The sequence below is a fragment of the Neophocaena asiaeorientalis genome, unplaced genomic scaffold (genome assembly GCF_003031525.2).
Source record: "Neophocaena asiaeorientalis asiaeorientalis breed wild unplaced genomic scaffold, Neophocaena_asiaeorientalis_V1.1 scaffold886, whole genome shotgun sequence".
Taxonomy (NCBI): domain Eukaryota; kingdom Metazoa; phylum Chordata; class Mammalia; order Artiodactyla; family Phocoenidae; genus Neophocaena; species Neophocaena asiaeorientalis.
Window position 1 is genome coordinate 100,399 of NW_020175226.1, and position 23,806 is coordinate 124,204.

At 53.8% G+C, this 23,806-nt stretch overlaps 1 protein-coding gene across 1 annotated transcript in view; it reads left to right on the plus strand.

Annotated features, from left to right (window-relative positions):
- Positions 1 to 23,806, plus strand: part of LOC112413458 (CUGBP Elav-like family member 4) — a 286,922-nt gene that overhangs the window by 38,672 nt on the left and 224,444 nt on the right. Inside the window, exon 3 of the mRNA XM_024765407.1 lies at positions 10,901 to 10,939. Coding sequence (XP_024621175.1) covers positions 10,901 to 10,939 — 39 coding nt within the window. The remainder of the gene's footprint in view (positions 1 to 10,900; positions 10,940 to 23,806) is intronic.

A 23,806-nucleotide genomic window follows, 5' to 3' on the forward strand; every position in this document is an offset into this window, starting at 1 on the left:
CAGCGCAGCCCATGTAACTCAGAGCCAGTAAGAATCTGTTGAAAGATGGAATGAAGATACAAACGAATGACAGTAACTGTAGGGCAGCTGTTGTGGACACTCAGCGAGCCTGAGCTGCCCAAAGCCACACACTCTCCTCTCCATCACTCCTCCTCCAGTCTTCACCTCTCCTTGACTGATTAATTGTAGATGATTGATCAGTGGTTCTGTATTAAAGACACTGTAGAGACTCAAGTTTCACACTGGGATGAAGGACCAGAAGGGATTGGTGGTAAGAAAGTCAAAGGGTAGGGGAACCAAGAAAGCCCTGTAGGTGGGGGCCCCCTCAGCAGGCCATGGGGTCTCGCCATCTCCCCAGGACCCATTTTGCTTGCAGCCTACGCTGCAGGAGTCAGTTGATGAGCAGCCCATGATGGGCCTGAATTTCCCAGGACCAGGCTGGGCTGGTGCCTGCTAGCCAGCTCTCCCAGAAGTTGTACTCCCCCCACAAGTCTGTCTCCCCAGCCTGGGTCGCCGAATTTCTTACCCTTGGTCAGGACTGCAGGTGTGTAGCTCAGGATCCCAGAGCTGGGGGCAGCCCAAGGATGGGGACATTTGACAGGCACAAGTGGTAAACAATGGAGCTTCCTCCAGGACATCACCCTGCAGGGGAGGTAAAAGGTGTGAATGGACTTTCTGATATCCCAGAAGAACATCTGGGATCCCTCTGAGCCCTACTCCTGGCCCCAAAAGAAACACAGAAGAACATGAGAGTGGATCCAGGTCAACTCTGACCTTTCCTTTTAAGAGATGCCTGACAAATGAACCTCTTAAGACTTCTCCGGATCCATGAGGTCTTCATGTCTGTTCCTACTGCCATCCAGAGTACTGAAGGGTCCAAACCTGCACATCTGCTCATGTACCTGGCCACATGGTGAGCTGTCCAGGGAATCAGAAAGAGGAAGCAGTCCCCACCCCCTCCATTCTCACTCTAGCTGTGGAAAACAGATCAGTCCACTGCCAAGCAATTACAGAACAATGCAAGGAGGTGACAAGGAACATTGTCCTTTGGTTCTTCACACTGGAAATCCTGCAGTTCAGAGACAGAAGTGCTCCATGTAGCTGGCCGTCAGGATGGTTTTGTGGGAGGAGGGTGGACAGGGAAGGGCTGAATACAATGCCGGAAACTTGAGGAAGCTCAAACTGATGGATTAAACCTGGGAGACTGGATGTCACCCGGCTAGGTGTGCTCACAGAGGCTGGAAGGAAGCCAGTGATCAGAAATATGGCCCCAGGGCCTCTAGTGGGCTCTGCTGCCCTGTCAGCAGATGTCCAGTGAGGGTGGGACCACTGAGATGGCCTGGAGCTCTCAAACAATCCTCCACCTGTTGAAAATTCCTCTACACCTCTTCCTCAGCTCTTCTGTCAACCTCCCTGTTAACGTGAGAGGGATAAGGCATTTTCCAGGCTCACTTCATTGACCCCCTCCAACACACACACACAACACACACACACACACACACACACACACACACACACACAAACAAACACACACATACACACATGACTATCTAGTTGGACCTGGCAGTCTCAGTGCAGAGGTGACCAGATTTTCTTCTTGCAATTGATTTCTTTGTCCCAATCTCAGTCCATCTCCCATCTCAGCTCCACCTGGGTCCTGGGCCAGGGCTGGGGGCGCATGGTTCCTGCCATCTTGGAACTCACATCTGGCACAGGCCAGAAGCAGAGAAGAATCTGAGATGGTCAGTGTGCTAAGTGCTAGGTTCTGTATGACAAGGGCAGGGATTTAGCGACAGGAAGGATTGCAGGGGCAGAGGAAGTGGGACTCATTTAGAAAACAATCTAAGAGGTGCCCTTTACGAGGCATCACTGTGTGTGCAGGGCACCTGGCTTCTATGATCTCATTCAGTCCTCACATTTCCACCAGGAAGGAGGTACCATTTTCCTTCTCCGCTTACAGATGCAGAAACAGGCTACGGGAGGTTAAGAACAGAGGTTAGTGGCAGAGAATGAGGTTTGACCCAGGGCTGCCAACTCAGGAGCCCCAGCTCTTAAACTCACTGGGGGCTGAGTGGTGACAACCTGCTGTAGCAAGGTGAGGGGTGGGTAGAGAAGACATCAAAAGTCCCTCTGTAACTTAAAAAAAGGGAAGCTGGATTTTTCTGTGTTTCAGAAGGTAAATGAGATGGCGTCCCCTGCTGTCTGTGACTGTCACTCCTCAAGCCCTCCTGCCTGCTTGGCAGGATGAAGGACAGACTTTCACAGGCAGACAGGAGAAGCCAGAGTCACCGCCGGCAAAGGCTCACCCAGCGCTGCTCCTTCTGCCTAGATGGGTGCTCTGATCCTGCGCTGGAGATGTCACGCAGGAGACAGGCAGGCTCTGATCCTCAGAGAGCTGCGGTGCATCTGTGATGACATGTGGGCATCAAGAACTGCATATTTATTATAGATAAGCTGTCAAAATGTATGTTGTCAATTTCACCTTATACTCCAGATTTAATGGTGCGCGTAAAGGACAGAAAATCTTTAATATTAATATTAATATGATTTTAGATTATAAGACCGCATTGTAGATATCAATCAGCCAACCCTTAAGGACATGTCACTCAAGTTGATATAGTTTATAGAAAATTAATGTAATCCATCCTGTATGATCTATTACAGGGGGCATGAATAGAGAGAAGAAAGTGTGTGCTTGGGGTGGAGGCTGGTGGGCCATTATTACTCGCCCCCAGTTTTCCACACGTGCTAATTTGTGTTCGTGACTGAAACATCAGAGGGGGGGAGTCTGCATATTTTAGTTTGGCACGGGCCTCGGATATCAGCCATGCCACCTCCTTCACTTTGCTGTGAGGGAACGAAGGGAACGAACGCTAGGGGAGTGACAGGACCACAGTCACTCGGTTAGTTGGTGGCAAAGGTGGACTAGAGCCAAGGCTTTGTGATGGCCAGCCCTGCCTCCCTGCCCACCCTCCATGATGTGCCCCAGCGCTCCAGAAGCTGCAGAGGGTGGGTCGTTGGCAGAGGCCCCAGGGCTCGCTGATACACGCCCATCCCCACCCTCCATCCCCAGTTGCCGGAGGCTGCCTGGGCAAATGGTTTCTTCCTCAGTTTCAAAGGATCCCAGGGGTCCCCTGGTCCTGTGTGATTGCAGAGTGCTCCAAGACCCCGATATGTGCCCACTTGCATTCCAACGCCTGAAGCCCTGGCATTGGCAGGCCCTGAGGTTTCTGAAAAGAGCTTTTGGGTTCCACGGAGCCGACCGAGCTAGATGGTGCTGAACAGAGAGCATCACTGGCTGCTAGGCTCCTGCTCTGCTCTCAGGTCCTGTCATCCCCCTGCCCATCCAGGCCCAGCTTGCTTCAACTATACAGGGGAAAAACCCCAAAGTCTGTCGGCCTCCACCAGCTGGGTCCACAGATAACCCAGAGGCCTTCTGGACCAGAGACACCAGACCCAACGCCTGCTCTCTTAAATGCTCGGCTCTAACACACTGGCTGACCCAACAGTCCTCCCTGGGCCTCCTTTTCTACACACATAAAATGTCCTCTGAAAGGTGCAAATGCCCACAGCACTCTGGGGTGCTTTCTGCAGCTCTGGGCCTGGCCCTCTGCACTGCTGGCCTTGGCCAAGGGCCTAGGATGTGGGCAGAGAGGAGGGGCTGCTCCCGGGAGCTTGGGCCAGGGGCCGGGGCAGCCTATTCCTCTGGGGTCAGGCTCGGCCAATTTGGGTGCCCAGGGAATGGCGGGAGAGAATATAGACCTGGGAAGATGAGGGACAGACTCCCTAATTTGCAGGCCCCCCTCCCTCCTCAGGGGTTCGTAAGATCTCTGGAAGCCCTAGTCTTACCCAAGGAGGTGGGGACAGCAGCATCTTGGTGCCTGAGTATCCACAGGACCTTCTTCCCCCTGGGGTTCTCCTAAGGCCTCGACAGAACACCTGTCCTCCCACCAGTCGGCCAGCCCCCTCACTTCGGTCCCCAATTCCTGCTCAGGTCTGCTGGGTCGCTATCCCTCTCAAGCACAGGATTCAGAAAAGTCCTGGCTGCGGTGGTTCATGACCACTGGAGCTTACATACATCCACACTTCTTATCTGAAGTAAGGCAAGGCCTGGCGGGGCTCCATAAATCACAGAGGCGCAGAGGGCGGGAGAGGCCCAGGCGAACTGGGGGGACACTTGCGGCTGGAGATCCTCAGTGACTCCTAATGGACCCAGCCAGCCAGACACACGCCGGGCTGCCCACAGATCTCAGCATCTTATTTACATGCCACTGCAGGCTGACGAACACCTGAAGCATTTTTCATTCTGTTCAGACTACAAAAGCTCCTTGGGTACTTCTGTGTTTGTGCTTCAGTACAATGGCAAAATGCTGATAGGAGGATTTTTTTTTTTTTTTTTTTAATTTTCCACTGAAGCCTCCAAGAAAGATGCCCCACCGAAGGGGGAGGAAGGAACAAACAAAGCCAGAGGAGGGCATGGCGGCCCTGAGCCCGCTTCTTTCTCCTGGGAAATACAGCAAGTCTGGGGAGGGTTTCAATCTGGGAAGGTGTGGCCACCCCTGACCCTGCCAGCTCAGAAACCCGCCAATTCACCCCAACACTCTTTGGGAGGCAGCTTCTCCCCAATTGCTGTTCTGGGTCCCAGCTGTTAAAGGTTTAAAGCTGGGTGGGTGGGGACAAACCGGAGTGTCCAGTAAGAAAGGAAAATCAGGTGGGATCAGAGGGGTACCCCCTCCTCCCCCACCGTGGGCAGGCCCTTAGAAGCTGCCCAACTCCTTGTGGGCTCTTAGCACCTCCACCTAGAACTAATAAGAGATGGGTCTTGGTTCCATCCAACTCCAGGATTCTTCACCTGATGCGCCCAGGGGAGGGAGGATCCATGATCAGTTTTCAGGGATCCCATGCCCCCCCGAAACTGTAAGCAAAATGGCTTGTCTGTGTGCATATGCATGTGGATGCATTCATGCATGTGCAGGCACTAGGACATTTCTCTAAGGAAGAGTGCCTTCAGCATCCATCACATTCTCAAAGGGCAAGGGATGCCTCTGAAGCATTAAGAAACCACTGGGCTGCCCCCAAGCTACTCAGCCGTGGAGTCAGGGCCTCATGAGGCAGTGGGCTGCCCGGCGGTACAAGCGCACAAACCAAGGCCCTGCACTTAGTAAATCAAACTCCAGCCCGAACAAGATTGCCTGGGGGTGGCAGGGGTCGGGGGGCTCTCCAGGCCCCAGCAGCTATCAGGGCTCAGAGGGCTCCCTGCCCTGGAAGGGAGGCCAGGAGGGTGTCCAAGCTGGCTGTGGCTCTGAGCACGTGAGTTCCCGGCATCTCTTGTCCTCTGTCTGCCGTTGCCTGCCCGGAGGATATTTTCTCTCCCTGACCCTCCCGGTCTGTTTATTTCCATGTCACCAATATCTGTTTTTATGTATTCTCAGGCCTGCTTTCCTCCATTTCCTCCATTAATACTTCTCATTCAGGGGAGGATAAACAGGGTCATAATCACACCATAAAGTGAGCCATGGGCTGCGTGTTGCTTATTGCCCAGGGGTCGGCTAATTGGAATTTATAAAGTTCAATAAAAACTATAATCCAATAAGGCCTGAAATTCTTCTTCATTTATCTTAGGGGTAATATTCTGCCTGCCCGCCAGCCAGCAGCGGTAGGCCAGAGAGCAGCCACCAAGAGGGCCTTCCCCAGGGACCAGAGAGTCCCGAGAGTGGCCAGCACTGAATCAAGAGCTGGGTGGCCAGGGAAGGGACAGTGGCGGGCAGCCAGCTGTGATGGCCATGCCTCAGAGGCCTGGGGACTCCCAGAGTCCTAGCATTGTCCTGCACCATTACAAACTCTCCCCCAGTTAGAGCCCCCCACCTATGCTAAGCCGTTGCCCCACCCCCGCCAAACTCTGCCTCCCCAAAGCCTCCAGCAGACTCAGGTCATCTGCTGCAGGGAATCCCGTGTAAGGGAGGTGGACCCGGACCTGGGATCGAAGGTGCCTTCCCTGGCCTAAGGGGGTCCACAGAGCACGATGTCACCGCACAGTGTACACCCCAACCAGAACAAGAGCTGTGCTCCCTCAGGCACCCACGACAAGCCATTTCCCAGACTCCACTATTGAGGGAGGCAAGTGAAGGTTGGGAGGGGGTGCCCACAGCCGAGCTATACCCTGGAGACAGTTAGAGGAGTGTGTTTGATGAGGCGGGTTACCACCCGTCCGGGTTTGCCCCGGACTGAGAGGGTCCCTGAACATTTGAACTTTTGTGCTCAAATTGCAACAAAAAGACTGAATGGTCCATGCAGTGGGCTGAGTGGCGGGGAAGGTAGATGGAGCTCACCTCCACTGGGCAGCTCCTGGGAGGACCCAGGCTGCCCCTGCCTGGCAGCCACTCTGGGAACAATATCACTTTTCCCCCAACACCTCCTGCAAAAATCGTGGAGTTTCCCATCACCTCCCAGGAAGCTCTCATTTGAAAAATAAAATTTATGCCCTCCAGCAGGAACACACATACACCCGAATCCCAAACGCAAACAGCTGGCCCCTTGCTGGACACTCTCTGAGTGGGGAGAGGGAACAGGGCACTCAGCCAGCCAATGCCAGCCTTCCACTCAGGACAAGCGGGGAGCGACCCATTCTCACAGCATTCATGGCTTGCTCAGGGCTGCGTAGAAGACAGAGGCCTCCAGAACCAGCTGCCCCCACCAGTCCCCACGCTGGGATGGGGTGTGTGGGTGTTTTGGCGCGTGCGTGTGAGGGGTGTGTGATACCAAAAGGAGAAGTCACAGTCCCCACAGCCTCTCAGGCCTCTGTAGTCTCAAATGGAGACAATATAGGCCATGTTATTGTCCTAATGCATCTCCCCGGGGGAGGGAAAGTTGCTCAACAGGTGGTGTACCAAGCTCTCAGCCAAGGAGGGCAGCAGCAGGAGCCCGCCACCCACGCCATGCCAGCTGTGGGGTGAGCCACCCTCTCTGAGCCCAAGGCCCTCATGGCCAGTAGTGTAACGGAAATAGCTAAGCCTTTGGCGCCAGACCTGCCTGGGTTCTAAATCAGCTTTCTGCCATGTCTATGGTGTTTAGCCTTGAATAAGTTATTCACCAGCTCCACGTCTCAGCTTTTATAAAATGCTGACCGCAATGGCTGGTCCACATGCAATTAATTCTAGCTACTGCTGAGGGTCATTTATATTTTGTGTGAAATGCCCAGTTGGAGATAAGGGTTAGTCTGTGGCCGTGGTCAGAGCTTTTTCTTCGCCAGACTTCCTTTGCTGGCCAGTAACCAGGTTAGGGTCAACACGGGGATAGAAGAGTTAGTTAAGACTGGAGTCATCGGGCATTTGACTTGGACTTTGGGGTCAAGAAGGAATTCCAGGGAATTCCCTGGCAGTCCAGTAGTTAGGACTCCAAGCTTTCACCACCAAGGGCTTGGGTTCAATGCTTGGTTGGGGAACTAAGATCCCCCAAGCCGCCTGGTGTGGCCAAAAAAAAAAAAGAAGAAGGCATTCCAAGAGGAAGTAATGTCTAAAAGTGGTGGAAGAAAGATCCAGGTGGATGGGGGCAGAGCCCCCCATCAGAGGGAACAGCATGTGCGCAGGCCTGGAAGGGAGGAGAGGAGAAGGCCTGGTGTACCAGGAGGCAGAGCCTGGCGGCCCTGTGCTTAGGATGATGGGAAGTCAGGAAATGAATTTTTGTTGTTGTTTAGCAGAAGAGGCAGTTTGCCATTTGGAACAGGAAAGATCTAACACAAGCTAACTCCCCTAATCCATCTCCAGCCTCCCCACCCTCTTCCCTTCATAGCATCGTCATTCATTCATTCATTCACTCCACCAAAGTGTACCTAGTGCCTCCAGGTACACAGTCCAATCCAGGAGTCAGAGACCGAGTGCCTGCTTTCCCGTGGGATGAAGTACCCTCATCTAGTCTGGGCCCACCTCTGCTCCTGCTCTTCCCCGCCCCGCCCTGGAATTCTTTCCTATCCTCCACCCAGTCCAGTCTTTCAGGGCGCGGCTGAGGCCCCCCCCCCCCCATCTGGAAGTTCCGTCTGTCCTTAGTGGTCATTACCTCTGCCTGTCTTCTTGCTGGAGGATTGACAGCAGCAACATCCCAGGCCTGAGCCAGGCCCAGCCTCCCACCTGTAAGGGGCTCAGTTCACTGCTGAGGTTCTGATCCGACACCAGCCTTCCTTCCATCCTTAGCTGGGTCTGTTCTGTCTCCCTGGCGGACTGTGAGCTCCACGATGAGGGACCCTGCAGCCTCCCTCCGACGCTATGGTCCCTCCGCTAGTTGAAGAGATAAGAGACTCGTGCTCCGGCCCCCACTGGAGGGTGGGCCTAGAAATGCCGCTTCCTCCCAGCTCTATGCAGGAAGCCTCAGTCTGCAAGAGATGGGGAGAAGGGAGAAAACCCTTGCTGGGATGGGATCCTCCAGGAAGGAGGTCAGGCTGGGGAGAAGTTTGGGGGGCGTGGGGGGGCAGAGAGAAGCATGTGACGGGCGGAGGAAGACTTGTTGCGTCAGAGAATGGTGAAAAGCAGAAAGAATAAAAAGACTAAGGGGAGCCACGGGGGAGGCAAGACGAGTGTGATCTAAACCGCAAATCCACCTCCTCCAGGCTCCGTCAGGCTTTCACTGTACGGTAAAAACCACCGCCGAACAGCAAGCCTGCTGGGTGACAAAGAGAGATAATTGGCTCTCATGCAGATTTAAGCCCAAAGTTATCAAATAATAATAGCACGCAGAAAGAGACACAGGCAAATGGGCCTGGAGTGCCCGCTTCTTCCAAAGGACGAGGATTTGTTAAAAGTATCTAAATTATGCTTCTGCAATGGAACAGGGAAATGGGGCATTTTTTTAAAAAAAAAAGATTTTCTCGTACTGCTTAGATACATTTTTTAAAGTTCTTTTATAATTAGGGCCATAATTTATACAATTTATTTTAAAAATATCCTTTTTTTAATTTCCACCCGGTCCAGTTAAAGATGAACTGGAAAGCCCAGAGTAAATGATTTTTTTAATAAAACCATTTAAAGGAGCCCCAACCTGAAGTGAAATAGATATGTGGATTTTCAGAGGAGAGAGGAAAAAAAATCATATATTGAAAAAATAAATTTCCTAACCCATTTTATACCCCAGATTTTATTACCACCGGAAGGTTTTTAAAATTCTAATTCCCTTTGCTTTCCTTAATCTGTTTATTTACCACAGGGCTTCCTTGGGCCTGGGCTTGGGGCCCAGTGGGTCAGTTTCAGATGAGTGGCCAACCTAGTTTCACTTCCCTGATTCCTCATGTGATTTGTCTGTTCGTGCATCAGCCTTGCTCTTCAAGTGAACTCTGAGCTCCCTGAGGTCAATACCATGCCTGAGGGAGAAATCTCCCTTTCCCTCTCTTTAGCATCTAGCACAAAGCTATGCATACAGTAGGTGCTCAATTAATGTTTGTCGATGATGCGCCGCACTGTGGAGAAGCCCTAACCCCCCAACCAACTGAAGACCAGAAAACATTGCTACCTTCACAGGCAGCTTTGGTTCCTGTTATAACATCCTCTTCCTGCGTGGGAGTTCGAGCGGGGGGCGGGGCTTGTTTTCAGCTCTGAGTCAAAGACCCCTTCCGTTGAGGGGAAGACGAGCAAAAAGCAGATTACCTTCAATACTAGGGCCAGGGAACATAAGGGCTCCGGCTGTTTGCACTGAGTTGGGATGCAGAAAATGCAGACAGAGGTACCAAGAGGTGCTATAAACTAGACACATTAATGTCACCATCTTTCCAGAAACTTGCCCTCATCACCTCTTCCATTTGCTGAGCTCAGAGGTGCCCATTCCACACCTGTCAGAAGGCATACACCTACACACACACATACCCCACCCACACGGAAGGGAGAGGGACAGACTCAGAGCCTCATGAACCAGTTGGAGGACACACAGGAAAGCTAGTTAGGACTGTTGCCACTGTAGCAAGACAAGGGGTGGAAAGGCTCCTGAACACCTAAGGGAGGCTCCTTGGATGAGGGGGCATTTGAACTTGGCCTGAAAGCACAGGTTGGATAAAGATAAGCATGAGGACTAGGGAGGGTATTCCAAGGGCTGGGATCAGAGGAAGGTGGAAGTTTCGTCCTCTTCCGCTGAACCTCTGGAGAAGGCACTTTTTTCACTTTTGCCTGGGTCCCTGTGCCAGTGAGATCACACCAGACCTCTCCCAGCCTCTGAGACACATGCCTTAGAACTCCCATTACCTCAGCTTCCTGTTCCCACAGGACACACCCCACGGACCCCAAAGGCCAAGTCCTTCTGTAAGACTCCGAGGGAGAAGGGCATTTCCTGAGAAGACAACATCAGAGAGGGTGAGGGGGTGGAGGAATCAGTAACCTCCTTGAACTAAGCTCCAATGGTGGGGAAATGTCTGGTAAGGTAGCCGGCCCAGAGTGTGGGTCCTATTGGTGGTACCTCTCACCATGCTTCCCACATAGTTTCCTGTCTCTTCCAGCCTGGGACACTGGGCTGGAAAGTAGGGACTGTAGCTGAGAGACCAACGGGAAACAATAAAGGTGGCTGAGGAGTTACTTGAAAACAAATCCTTCTTCCAAATGCCACAGGAGGGTGTGAAACACTCTCCCAGCTGTCCCTCGCCTTCCCAGACCCAGGAAGGATGACGGAGCCCAGGGTCCCAGACTGCTGCTTCGTTGCCAAGGAGATGGTAATTACTCTGTGAGTTGGGTAGGATCTTTCTTTCTTTTTCTTTCCTTCCTTCCTTCTTTCTTTTTCTTTCTTTCTTTCTTTTTCTTTTTCTTTCTTTCTTTTTCTTTCTTTCTTTCTCTCTCTTTCTCTCTCTCTTTCTCTCTTTCTCTCTTTCAGTTTTTAAATTCTGGGCCTGATAAATTCCAGTGGCCTGGCTGCCCTCTCCTCCACCTCGCCCCAGCCACTGACTCTGCATTAAAGGTAGCAAGGGCTATACACAGTTGCTTCCAAAATGACAGATGCCCCTGCTTGGGGTAAGCATGGCAGCAGGGAAACCATTTGTCAAAGTATTTATAAAGTGGGTGGAGATGCTGAAGTTGTATTCCCTCCAGGTTAAAAAAAGAAAGAAAGGAAAAACACGGCAGAGAGCCATGAGGAGAAGAGGAATCCAGCAACTTAGCTCACAGACCCACTCTCCTTTTTTACCAGCTGGAGATATTTACTGAGTGTTAAGTGCTGCGGTGAATGCGGGGATGAAGCGATCTGTGCTCCTGCCCTGAGGGGGCTCAGAGTTTGGGGAGACCCACACCTGGGTAGTCAGAGGCAGTGCACAGGGTATGAATGTGTCAAAGGGATGTGTGAGACCAAGAGGGTCCCAGGCCGAGTTGGAGGAGAGCAGGTGTGGTGTGAGCGGTCTGAGCCTCATGCCCTGAGGGAGGCTCAGGCTGAGCTGGGTCCTAAGAGGAGAACCTGGGGGTGCAAAGCCCTTAGGTTGAGAGTGATAGGCTAGAGCCCTGTGCAGGACCCACGGAGGTGGGGAGACTGTTGCCTCGCAGGGAGCTTGGTGCGCCCAGGGAGTCCAGACTCATGCATCAGTCGCCTGGCTAGCGCAGAGTGGGACCAGGCCAAGCACGGTGACTGGCTTGCAAGGGCGACTGCTGCTTGCGTGTTGGAAAGATGGGTGAGTGAGTCACTAGGGAAGCCTGTGCTTCTGGCTCTAAACACGTGGATTTCAGGGAAGGGGAAGGTTGCTGAGCGCTTCCTGAAAGAGGCCGTCCCCTTTATTTATGCATCACTCAGCCATTCGACAGATACTTACGCAGCAGCACTGCCTGGGGACTGGGACAGAGGGGAGCCCTCCGTGACCAGGAGGTGGGATCAAGGCAGGTAAGCGTTGGGCAAAGACCCAGAGGCTGGACTGTTTGCAGAGCCATCCGCAGGGGCCAACCCCCGACCTCACGCTCAGGCACAGCCTAGGGTCTGCTCTGACCATTCACATGTTCTCCTGGCTGTTTCAGTGCTGTGATGGGAGGGGTCACGTGTGCACAGGCCAGGTGGGAGCACCTGGAAAAGGAGAGAGAGACATTTCCAAAGAGAAAACAGATGCCCAGGGAGGAGAAGTTACTGTTGTACAATCCCACAGGGAGGGCCCTTGGCAATGTGAAGTCTACCCGCTCAGACCACAGGGCCAGCAGGAAAGCTGGGCCGGGGCTAAGGGCAAGCCGACTCTCATTCTCTAAGTGTGGAGCCATCATGAGCATCCAGCTCATCTTGGGGCTTCAGACATCCTCCAGGCGGAGGTGCAGGGGAGCTCATGCAGGATTTCCTCTACACAAATGGGAATGCCTCTTTGGCCAGAGCTTGATCTGTGGTTGAAGAAGGTTTTCTGGGGTCACTAAAGAAGCCTGGAGGAGTAGTGAAGCCCCAGAGCTGAGGTACCCCAAGTGCTCGGGGGCCATGCTTGAAAGACGGACCCATGCCAGTTCTGGGGGAGAAAGTCAGTGTCCCTGCAGTGGTCTGGCCAGTGGGCCTAAATAATATTCTGAGAGGTTCGGGCAAGGACATGCCTTGTGTGCACTGAGAATCCCAGGCTGGAATATTCTGCCCCTTCATAGGGGAGGGAGGGCAGGCAGTGCTTGCGTGCTTTAATGTATTAATTTCCCCCTGGTACTTTCATTTCTTTTCTCTTCTTCTTCTTTATCAAGTTAACTGTTAACCATTTTCAAGTGTACGATTGGGCGGCATTTAGTACAATCACTGTGTTGTACAACCATCACGTCTATCAAGTTCCAAAACATTTTCATCACCCCAAAAGGAAATCCCATATGCATTAAACAGTTACTCCCCATTCCCACTTCCTCCCGGTCCCTGGCAACCACTGGTCTTCTTTCTGTCTCTATGGATTACATATTCCAGATGTTTCATGTAAATAGAATCATAACGTAAGTGGCCTTTGCTGTCTGGCTTTTTTCACTGTGCATAATGTTTTCAAAGTTCATCCGCATTGGATGGATCCAAATTTCCTTCCTTTTTCCGGGCTGAATAATATTCCATTGTGTGGTATATCACAGTTTGTGTATCCATTCATCAGCTGATGACAATTCGGGTTGTTTGTTGAGAATCGTGTTACTGTGGATATATGTGTATAGATATTTCTTTGAATGCTTGTCTTCAATTCTGTGGAATATATAGCTGAGAGGAATTGCTGGATCATATGACTAACATCTTCTTATTTTTTGTAAATTTCCAAGCTGACTTGTCTGTTTCAAGGTCTCCACCTTGATCCAGATTAGCTCAACACTTAGTATGTGCCTACTGTGTATCATGCCCTCACTGATCCAGGAGCTACCCTGTCTAACAAGTTCTATCCCATTTTACAGATGACAAAGTTAAGGTTCAGATAGATCTGGTCTGAGAGGTGCCACTTCTTGGATTTTCCCAAGGTGCCACGTGGCTCTCCCACACGGCCACTTAGTGCCTAGATGTCCCAGCTTTATGGTGCTCACTCCAGAACCCAAAATGTCTAAATATTTAACTCCATGTGAAATCAGTATCCTCTAGATCCTACTATAGACAGTTGCAGGTGCTAATATTGTTTTCTAACTGGAGGGGAGGACATGAAATTGATAACATTCTTCCATCAAATTGATTTTTATATAAGTGAGTTGGGGAAAGATAAGCTGAAGTCCATTTCAGTGGCTGACCCCTTAAGCTCTGCCAGAGGGAAGGAGACTAGTATCCCAGAAAAGTCAAGATGGGACTTTGAGTTGGTTAGGCGACATCAGGGCTGGAGCAACGTAGGCAGAAGCCTCAGGAGGGTGCAGTACAGGTTGCAGCAGCAGGAGAGGTGACCCCAGGGGCAGATGAGCTGCAGACTGCAGAGGTGACTGTTCTCAACCAGAGCACAGAGACTCTAATCTCAGGGTTTGCGTCGGCACGTGCACAGCTGAGATGGCTTGACTCCGAGGAAAAGGACCTTCCCCACCTCCCACCTCTGCTCCCCCAGCCAGGAAGAGATGGTTAGCTAAAGGGACCCATCGATGGCAGCGAGGGGGCTCCAAGCCTGCAGCCCACCGGACCACTTGAGCTCACAGAGTGACCTTGAACGGCACACCGCAGATGTGATGGGAGCAGCTGGCTCGTGTCCCCTGCGGCTGCACCTGTGGCATTTGTCAGCCTGGTGAACAGGCGTGCCCGACCTACGCATACCTAGTGCCATCCATCAGCCCAGCAGGAGGTGGGGAAAGGAGCAGGGGCCCACTCCACCCGACCCCCACCCGGCAAAAGACCTCAGCTGCCAAGTGCGTGATGAGACCACAGCCCAAGTCCTGGACACCTGCCCTGTAATTCTGTCAGGCAATTAGCACAGCAAATGGGCCCAAAGGGGCCTGCCTGTAGGGAGCCTCCCTCCTGCCTCCAAATGCTCTCCCCTGCCTCATCCCATGTGCTGGTTCCAGGCTGACAGTGCGCACACAGCACTCACCCCCTCCACCCCACGCCCCTGGCTCAGCAACCAGAGTCTGCATTGGCTCCAAAGCCTCTGATGTCTTAGTCTGGCTTTTGAGGTGCCCTGACCAAGCTCACTCTGTCTCATCTGCCGGGGCAACTCAGAACCAGACTTCAGCCTAATCAGGGAAAAGAAGTGGGAGAAAGGAGAGGGAGGCCCCAGTGAGGCCCGCACAGGGACACTGGGGAGGAAGTGGCCAGTCTTGGGAGCTGCAGGAGAGAAACTCAGCAGGTGGTGACGAAATCTGGGCCTGAACAGGGGCAGGATAGAGATGGCTGCGGGGCACATGAGGACGAAGGAGAAGGCAGCCCTCCCAAGTTTCTGGCTTGGGATCCAGGAGAACAGGTCCAGGTGTGGGCAAAATAATGGCCACTCCTTTGCACAGGTCACACCTAAGGCACCACGAGCCCTCCAGGCAGCGACGTCCGGCAGATGGTGGTGTGTCTGGGAGATGGACACTAGGCCACTGTGGCTTAAGGGCCACAGGGGAGCCACTGTGATTCCAGGTGAAAACAGTGAAAGGGAGGGACAACCAGGTATGAACCCAGGCTGGCTCTCAATCAGTTGCCTTCTCACCAAGGAGCCAAGATTTAAAGTAATTCCTCCAATGTCGAGACCTAACTAAGGGGGATGAGAGAGACCAATGTCACCAAGGAGGCAAGGCTGAGAAATATATGCTGATCTTAGAGGAAACAGGAAGTCACAGGAGCTTTCAAGGCAAGGAAGTGACAGATCAGAAGCTGGCTTTAGGACGATCACCGCGCTGGCCTGAGACTGAGACACTGGAGGCCAAGGGACAAATTAGGAGGTTGTCGTAACAGCCCAGACAAGAGGAGATGAGCGAGGAGACAGCAGACAGGAGCTCACAGGGCGAGAGCTGAGACTTCTGTCATTAGGAATAACTTTATAGACCAGTTCTAGACAAATGCAAATGCTCCTTGTCTCGGAGGGCCGGGGGTGAAGGGAAGAGGAGGCCTCCTTGCACTCTGGGCCCAGCTCTCATTCAGATGAGGGGAGGGGCCTCGGGCAGGGTCCCAGGGGAGCAGCGGTGGCCGCCGCTGTGCTCAACCAGGATCCAGCCGATGCCTTGAGTTCTCCAGCATGGCAGGGGAGGCGAGAAACGGCAGCCCTGGTCAGACCCAGAGCTGCCGTCCCGGTGACTGTGACCTTCTGCAGATTATTTCTTCTCTCTGGCCCCTCATTCCCTTTACCTTGAGACTGTCCATTCCTCACTCCTTTTCATCTGTCACTTGGAAACTTAGGGCTCCTGACCCTCCACCTCCCAGAAAGTGATGAGCAGTGGGGTGTAGGATGGGCAGGGGCTCAGGCGTTGGAAAAGTGCTCAAGGAGGAAGCAAACTTCTCCGAGTTAGTAGGGCCATAAACTACGAGGCACCAATGTTTTCGCCCATTTCCCAGGGAAGCTCTGTCGTTCATGTGCGCTGCACGCTGACTGTGCAGTGGGCGTCTGTTGGGGCTGGAGAGTCTGAGTGGTGAAGGCAGGCGGGTGGGAGAGGGAACAAGAACGTTCCAGCCCACCTGTGGCCCCAGCTCAAGTTCAGGGAGGTTGCCAAGCCCACTTGACCACATGAGACTGCTCCCCACCCACAGGCCTCCAGGGGATGGCCTGAGTCAAGGTTATAGATGTGTTCTGCGAAGTCACCCCTGGGCCCATGAGGACAGGCTTGTCCTGACTACAGCACCAGTGGGCCCTTCTTGGAGGATCCTGGTGGAGGAAGCTGGTGCTGAGAGAGGGCCTTGTAATGGACCCCTCCGGTGAGCCAGCCATGGGCTTGACCTCAGGGGAACTGGTCTGTCTGTCCATACTTCCCTACACAGTGGGTTTTTTGGTTGGCTGTGTTTTCCCCAAACAAGCTCATGCAATTAGTTTCTTCTTGTTTCCTAAATTATTTTTGCCACTGCTAATTATTTCACACTCCATATACAAGAGTTATTGGGGTGGGTAATGGGAAGCAAGGGATCGCTTCGCGGGAGCATTGCAGGCTCCAAGACATGCAGGCAACTTTGATTTGTTTTCTGCTCAGCTGCCTGCCTGAGAGAAGGAACGGAGAATTCTGAAAGAAAGGGGGGCGGCATTGGGGTGGGCAGGGGAGGGGGAGACACAGATACGGGCTGAGTTTTTGGAAGGCGCATCGGGCCCACAGCCCGGGAGGGAACACCTACCAATGGGGCCAAAGCCACCACTCTACTGTCCCAGGTATGTCCCAGGGCAGCTCAGGGAGGGCTGCAAAATCCAGAGGATACCCTTGCCCAATGGCATCACAAAAGGGACACATGTGGGGCCTGGCACTGCACTGGGAGCTTCACATGTGTCACAACAGGCCTGTATCAATTCCATTGTACAATTTGGAAAGTGGGGCCCAGAGAGGTTAAGGAACTCACCCGAGATCACATAGCCAAGAAATGGTAGAGCTCAGACAGGAACCCAGATCTGTCTGATGCCAAAGCCTATATGTCTAACTGCCCTGCTCCCCTGCCTGCTTCTGGGGTTCTTTTTCCCCAAGGATGCTCCCTGGCGGTGCTTCCCTGGGAAGAGAGCACTTACCTTAGGTGAAAGGGCTTGGTTCCACAGTCATCCCCACCTGGCCCCCAAAAGCCCACTCTGCCTGAGCTCCATCCAGGACAGATGTGCCCACTGCCACGCCTACCTCAGGGTAGCCTCCATGATGGGTGTGTCCCTTTCACCTTAGCTCTGATGAAGGGAGGTTAGAATTTTACTAAAGGAGATAAACCAAGAATCTAAGTGGGGAGGCAAAACCAGAAAATATAAGAGCTGTTGAAAGGAAGGGTATGTGGACCCCAGACTGCTTCCCTGGTGCTCTGTGTCTTCGGCCTGGCTGGCCTGTCATCAGCCTCAAGGATCTCAGCCAGGTGAAGCCATTCAGACTTAAACTAGTGAGAGGATCCCACCTCCTGCTAGGACAGCTGGCTCCCTCCTCTCCTTGAGCAGAAACCCGCCAGACCCCTCCCTCACCTCATCAGGCTCAGCCTGGTGGCCCTTGGCCGCCTGAGGATGGCCGCTCCTGGGGATCCCAGCTGTGGTGATGACCAGCCTCCCTAGTAGTTCAGGCCCATCCTCTGAGGAGGCCTCTGAGGAGGCCTCTCACAGCAGCCAGATGCTAGGAGCTGGGACCCGCTCTGTAGATGCCGAGTGACAGCCACACTTCCACGCAACTCTCTGGTCCCGCCTCTGGGACTCCACATTTTCCACACACACACACACACACACTGAAAGCAGAACCAGTGGACTAAGTGAGGAAATGTATGCACAGTACTCACCGGGAAGGTGCTTCGTCACTGGCCCGGACTATACGGCCTACGGACTAGAAGCTGACACGGACCAGTGCCCTGACCCCGACCAGTGCCCTGACCCCGGACCGGGCATACACGTTCTCATTCAGCCTTTAGCAACACAGTGAGAGTTAGTCTCCCATCTTACAAGTGAGAAACGGAGGGAGACAGTGGCTAAGAAACCTGCCCCACGCCACACAGCTAAGGTGGTAGAGCCACGTGGTGTGCGAGCCGTATCCTTCACCACCTCTCGACACCTGCAAGGGAAGGGCCGCACAGATCACCTCATCGAGCTCCGCTGCCCTCCTTACAAATAAGGCCCCGGGCATCAACCCACTTTCATGATTTCCAGCCCAGGGCTCTTTTAAGAGAGAGCTCTTCCAGGGGCTCCTCTCCCCTCCCCACCCCCCAGTGGGAGTTCTCTATCGTGGCTTCCGCTGGAGAAGAGGGCTGAGCTCTGACCTCACTCATCCACCCTGGATGGGCGGGCAGGGACAGGAGAGTCCAGGGTGAGCATGAAGCCAAGCGCATGGAACAGGGGCCTTGAGGGAGACGACCAGCAAACTAGTAGCACTACTGCCATCTCCAGTGATGCCCACACCACCCACCTAGGTAAGGGAGCTAGGGCAGGAATCAAAGTGCCCATTTGATGGATGGAGAAACTGAGACCCAGAGAGGGGAAGGGACTCACCAAGTCTTGGTGGCATAAGTGACTTTTGGGGAGTGACCTATTCTGGGCTCTGCGTCTCAGAAAACAGAAGTTAAGGGATCTGGGAAAGGTGACTTGTGGGCTGGGGTCCTGGCGTCGTGTGTCCCTGGGCACAGGACGCAGAGGGAACTCTACCAAGGCAAGGAGCAGCACTTCTGCTGACGGGGCCAGGTTGGTACAGAGTGTCATGACCCCCAGCAGGCTCTGAGGGCCTCTCTGGCTTTATTGGCTGGAGTGCGGGGACCTGGCCAATGGCCAGTGGTCATAAGATCCCAGCCCTGCCTCTTCCTAGGTAATAAGTGACCATGAACATCCTCCCTGACCTCTCTGAGCTCAGGCTTGTCTTAGGTGAAATTGAAGAGAAGGTATCTGCGTCTCAGGGGTGTGGTGATGCCCCGGGCAGGACCTGGCCTTGTAGGGCTCCCCCCTCAACTCTGGTACCCACCCCTTCCTTGGCAGCCGATGCGCCGACTTCAGCGGGGCAGAGAGAATAGACCCCATTGCTGGGTGCCTGGCACAAGCCTCTGGAGTTCAGGATGGAGGTATTGGTGCTACCTAACAGGGTCAGGGAGGCACGGCCTGGTAGAGGTGGGATGGTACCCAGGCCGTGGCTGATGAGTGGGAACTCATCAGGCCACGATGTGGAAGGAAGCTGTCCTCTGTGAGGCGAGGCCAAGGGCCAGAGCTGTGGGAGTATGAGGGAGGCTAGGGTGGGGAAGGAGTGAATAAACCCTGGAGAGGTTGGGGCCGGGGTCGGGGAGTTCTCTCACTGCAGTGCCCAGCAGTCCAGTGAGGGCCCTGGCCAGGCTCGAGCAGCCAAGAGCAGGTACTGGCCATGTAGGTGGCCTGGGCCACCGCGCTGTCTTCCGAGACTCCCTGTACCACCCTTCCCGAGAGCGCTGATTACACCCTTTCTGAAAAATAAAGAACAGAAGGAAGAAAAGAAGCCGAGCCCTCTCCTCCGAGCCCTCCCTCCCTCCCTCCCCGTCTCCCACCCGCTCTTTCTTGCTCTCCGTTGCTAAGTAGATGGTAGGTTTATTTGCGGCTGTCGGTTCCCAGTAGAAAAATTTCGTCTTGGAGAGCCGCCTGGATGGAAATGGCTTCAGCACCGATTTCATGGAGAAGGTCTGTGCAGTAATTAGTGTTCATGAGGGAGGAATTGGACTGGCAGGCTCCCAAGAAAACTACTCCCCAAAAGTTAGCGTGAGTCCAGAGGGCTACATCAAATCCAATTCCAGAGTGTGCATCTCCATCGCTATATATAGACCCGCAGACGAAAACAGGCAGCGCTGTGGCTCGCAGTTCAAGGGGGAACTGGTCCTGGGAGGCAGAGGCGGCCTGTGCTGCTGAAACCGCGGGGGATGCAGAGACTTGATGGCTACTGCCACCCGCCCGCTGAGCCCTGTGCATCTCCCACCTTCCTACCCCGCCACCCCAGCTTGGACCCCCTCCACCCCAGCTTGGCCAGCACAGACACCTGGAGAGGGGAAGGGAGGAGAGAGCAAGGCTGGGCTAGCCCATGCTGGCCAACACTGGGGTACCATCTCACTGCAATGCCCCCTGCCCCGTGGGTCCCCACACAGAGCACACTCACTCCAGCCACTAGGAATGACATCCCCCCCTCCTTCCTCAACCCTCTGTCAAGTCGCCCCCCCAAGGGGCATGCCTGCCTCCACGATGGTCCCCTGCTCGCCCATGTTGTTGCTGGCTTCCCCAGGCCTCTGCATTCAGAAGCTGGGTCACTGGGTGGCATGCCACCTTTCTCGGCTTCCTCCGTGTCCCAAGCTGGGTGTCGCTGAGGTCCGGCAGCGCATCTTCCTCTCCGTTCCTTCCCTCTGTCCCCAGGCCAGTTCGGGAAAAGAGCAGATGCCCTTGGACACTTAGGGAAAAACTAAGGGCAGCAGGTCCCAGAGGCCTGCCAGGAACTGGGGGCTCTACCTTGTCCACCTGGGTCTTAAGGTTGAGGGAGGAACAGGTAGAAGCTGGGTTAAAATCCAGAACTCTGAGTCTGCCTTCTTCATTCCTGGGAAGTTTGCTGCTCCAGCCGGAATTTTACAGACAAGGAAGCCGGGGTCCCCAGGAGACCAGGACCCTCATCTGGCCTCTAATGCAAGTTGCAGCTCCCACCGGATCTTTTCACACTTCCGTGCTGTGTGGCCTTTGCACCCAGGGTCTCCCTCTGCATTCCTGCCGTTCCTGCCTCTGTTCCGCCAAGTCCTGGACCCTCTGCTCTCACTTAGCCTGGCCTCTGGGCCACATTTCTGGTACCACTGGGGAGGTCAGCCCTGCACTCCACAGGGTGTGTAAAGCCAAGGCAGGGGCCTCTGCTCAGTCGCAGATGAGGGCCACAGCTGCCCAGAAGGAGGCCCAGCAGCAGTTCCTTTAACCACCCCAATGCCTGGCTTCTTCTCAGCCTCAGCTCATCAAGCTGGCCTTCCTGGCCACAGGGTACAATTAGCTTAGCCAAGACAAAGCAAAGGTCTAAAGAAAATGTCTAGGAAGCCCAGAGAAAGGGTAAAACCTGAGGATGCAAAGACCGAGAAGTGGGCAGCTACGGAGTCAGACCCATCACGGAGGTGATAAGGTTGGGCCTCAGGTTGGCTCACCCCGGCCCTGGGTCCCCACAAAACCCCCTTCTCAGCCCACTCCAGCTGCCCCCCACTCTCCCAGGCGGGGGTGGGCTGCTACGTGGACTCGGCCCCCACCCACGCCCCTGAGCCTGTTCTACCTGTTCCCTTCCACTTGATGCAAAGCCTTGGAGACACTCTTCCATCTGCTGACGGTCTGCTCCCTGCACGCTTTGTCTGGGGCTTTCCACACTGGCCACCAAACACCGGCCTGCTCACCCCTCCTCAGGGCTGCACTGGGCTCCCCAGCGCTCTCAGAGGCTTGCCCTCCAAGAGGCCGGGCAGTGGACCTGAGCTGTTTCTCTCAATGACCAGCTGTGTTCTCTGGGGATGAGTGCCTCACCTTGACCCACAGACGCGTCCCATTCTTCCTCAGTAGAAGAACAATGTACACCCCCTGCTCCCTCACCACCCCCATTCACTCACTGATGAATTCATATGCGCTAGGACCCACTTTGTGCCAGGACCGTGCTGAGGCTGGGGACACAGACTCATGGGATATCAAACCCATTTCACAAAAAGGAAACTGAGGTCCAGAGAGATCTGGTGACTTGCTGCAGGCTGTGGTTTACCAATCAAGAGATTGCCTTCGGTCGGCAACCTAATGCCAAGCCAGTGTGCATCCCTCACCGTGTGCTGCTTGTCACCATGCCAGGCCCTGTGCCAGGAGCGGGGCTCACCAGGGTCCATGGTGGACGGGTCAGCCCTGCCATCAGGGAGCTCACAGGGTCCTTGAGAGAAGTCAGTGAGGAACACGGGTGAGAGTGCCCAGTCCACAGCCATCCCCTCCCCATGCCCACCCTCAGGGGGTGCCCACCCCTCCCCTGCTCTCCCCTCACAACACTGCCAGGTCCTGCACTGCTCCTGAGTGAGACACCCCCAGCCTTCCTCTCCCCAACCCTCCCAGCCCGTATTCCCAGGTCTTAACAATCCCTCTCACAAAAGAAACAATTGACACTGAGGTGCCTCTTTGGGGAAGCATGAAGCCAGCTCTTTGTCACCCAGGTCCCTGCCAGCTCATTACTGCCTCCTGTCATTAGCATATTAGATACACGAGGTAAACAAAACACACATCCCAGACTTTCAATGCCAGCCATCTGTCACTCTGCCCCCAGCGTGCTGGCCTGTGCCGGGGCAGGAAGCACACCCGGGGTCCACGTCTGTGTGTGTGTGTGGCAGGGAGGATGTGCAGGTCCCATGCAAGGAAAGCAGACATCACCAGACAGCATAAATGCCAAAGCTATTTTTCACACTGTAGGGAATCTTTAGCATCACATCACAACTGCTGCTACTGAAAATGGTAGCAATAGTAATCCCCTCCATTAATTATATGCTAGGCGCTCTGCTGGACACCCACTACTCCAGCAGATAAGTGTCCTTATCCCCATTTCCCGGGTAAGGAGCCTGAGACCCAGGGGGCTACGCCAACTTCTAGCACAAGACAGAGGCTACTGTCGGAACAAGATCCACCTCCCTCCGAGGTCGCAGCCCTCTCCCCGGACTCCAGACATCCTGCTGATGGAAACAATCAGGCCACAGGGGTTAAATGGTTTTCCCAGAGGCACTAGCTGGCTGATGACAGAAACCAGGGGGTCAGATGTCACAGTTATTTGGAGATGGAAAAAAATGGTATATTCTGGAGTAGTCAGGATGGGAATTAAATAGATGGACAGGAGAGAATACGGGGTCCCAGCGATGAGGCCAAAAAAGAAAGGAAGGAAGGAGGAAGGGAGAGAGACGATGTTGGAAGTGGCGGGGGGTGGGGGGGGAGAAAGGAAAGAAAGAGAGGAACAAGGGAAGAAAGGAAGGGAGGAAGTAAAGAGAGAAAGAGGAAAGGAAGAACAGACAAGGGGGAAAGCCAAGGAAAGGTGCTAGGGAAGGTGTCTGGAGGAGCTTTGAAGGGGCTGGCACTCTCAGGGGCTCCAGCCTTCTAAACCACTTGGGAGGCCCCAAACTCACCCTGCTACCCACACCTCTTCCCCTTTTCCCAGCACATCCTTCCCTAGAGGCCACGGTGGGTTCAAGACTCAGGCAGCCTTGCACTGATTCTCCCCAGGGCGGAGCTGAGTATCCTCCTCCATGAGGGGCAGAGCCCATGATTCAGGTCACAGGCCCTGCAGGCAGCCTGCCCTAGCTCACAGTCCAGCTCCACCATGGACCTGGCCATAAGACCTTGGGCAAGTCTTTCATCTTTGTGTGACTCAGTTTCCTTACCTGTAAAAGGGGGATAATAGTACTATTTTATAGAGTTATTGTATTAAATGAGACAATACATGTAAAACACTCAGAACAATGCCCAACATATAACCCCAAATCCCTAAGTGTTTGCTGTTATCATTTCTGCCACTGATGAGCCCTACATAAACCTCAGCTTAGTGGGTATGCTTGTGGCAGGTATATCACCTGGCCTTGCAAGTGTGTTTAGCCAGCGTCTTCTTTAAAGCAGGGGGTATGCCTTTCATCCTTTGGCAAATGGTAGACTATCAATAAATGGTTGTAGAATGAATGAATGAGTGAGCCATCTTTCACTCCATCCACAGATGACAGTACCCTGATCCCAGTCACATGGTTTGTTGAGTCTTGAGTACCAGTCAACTGATTAGTTAGTTCAGTCTTCTTTCTTGGTGGGTTCTGTGGACATGTGAGTGGGTCTCTGGGAAAAGAAGACACAGAACTGAATGCCAGGCTCTGTCCCACCGCCCCCCCCCCCCCC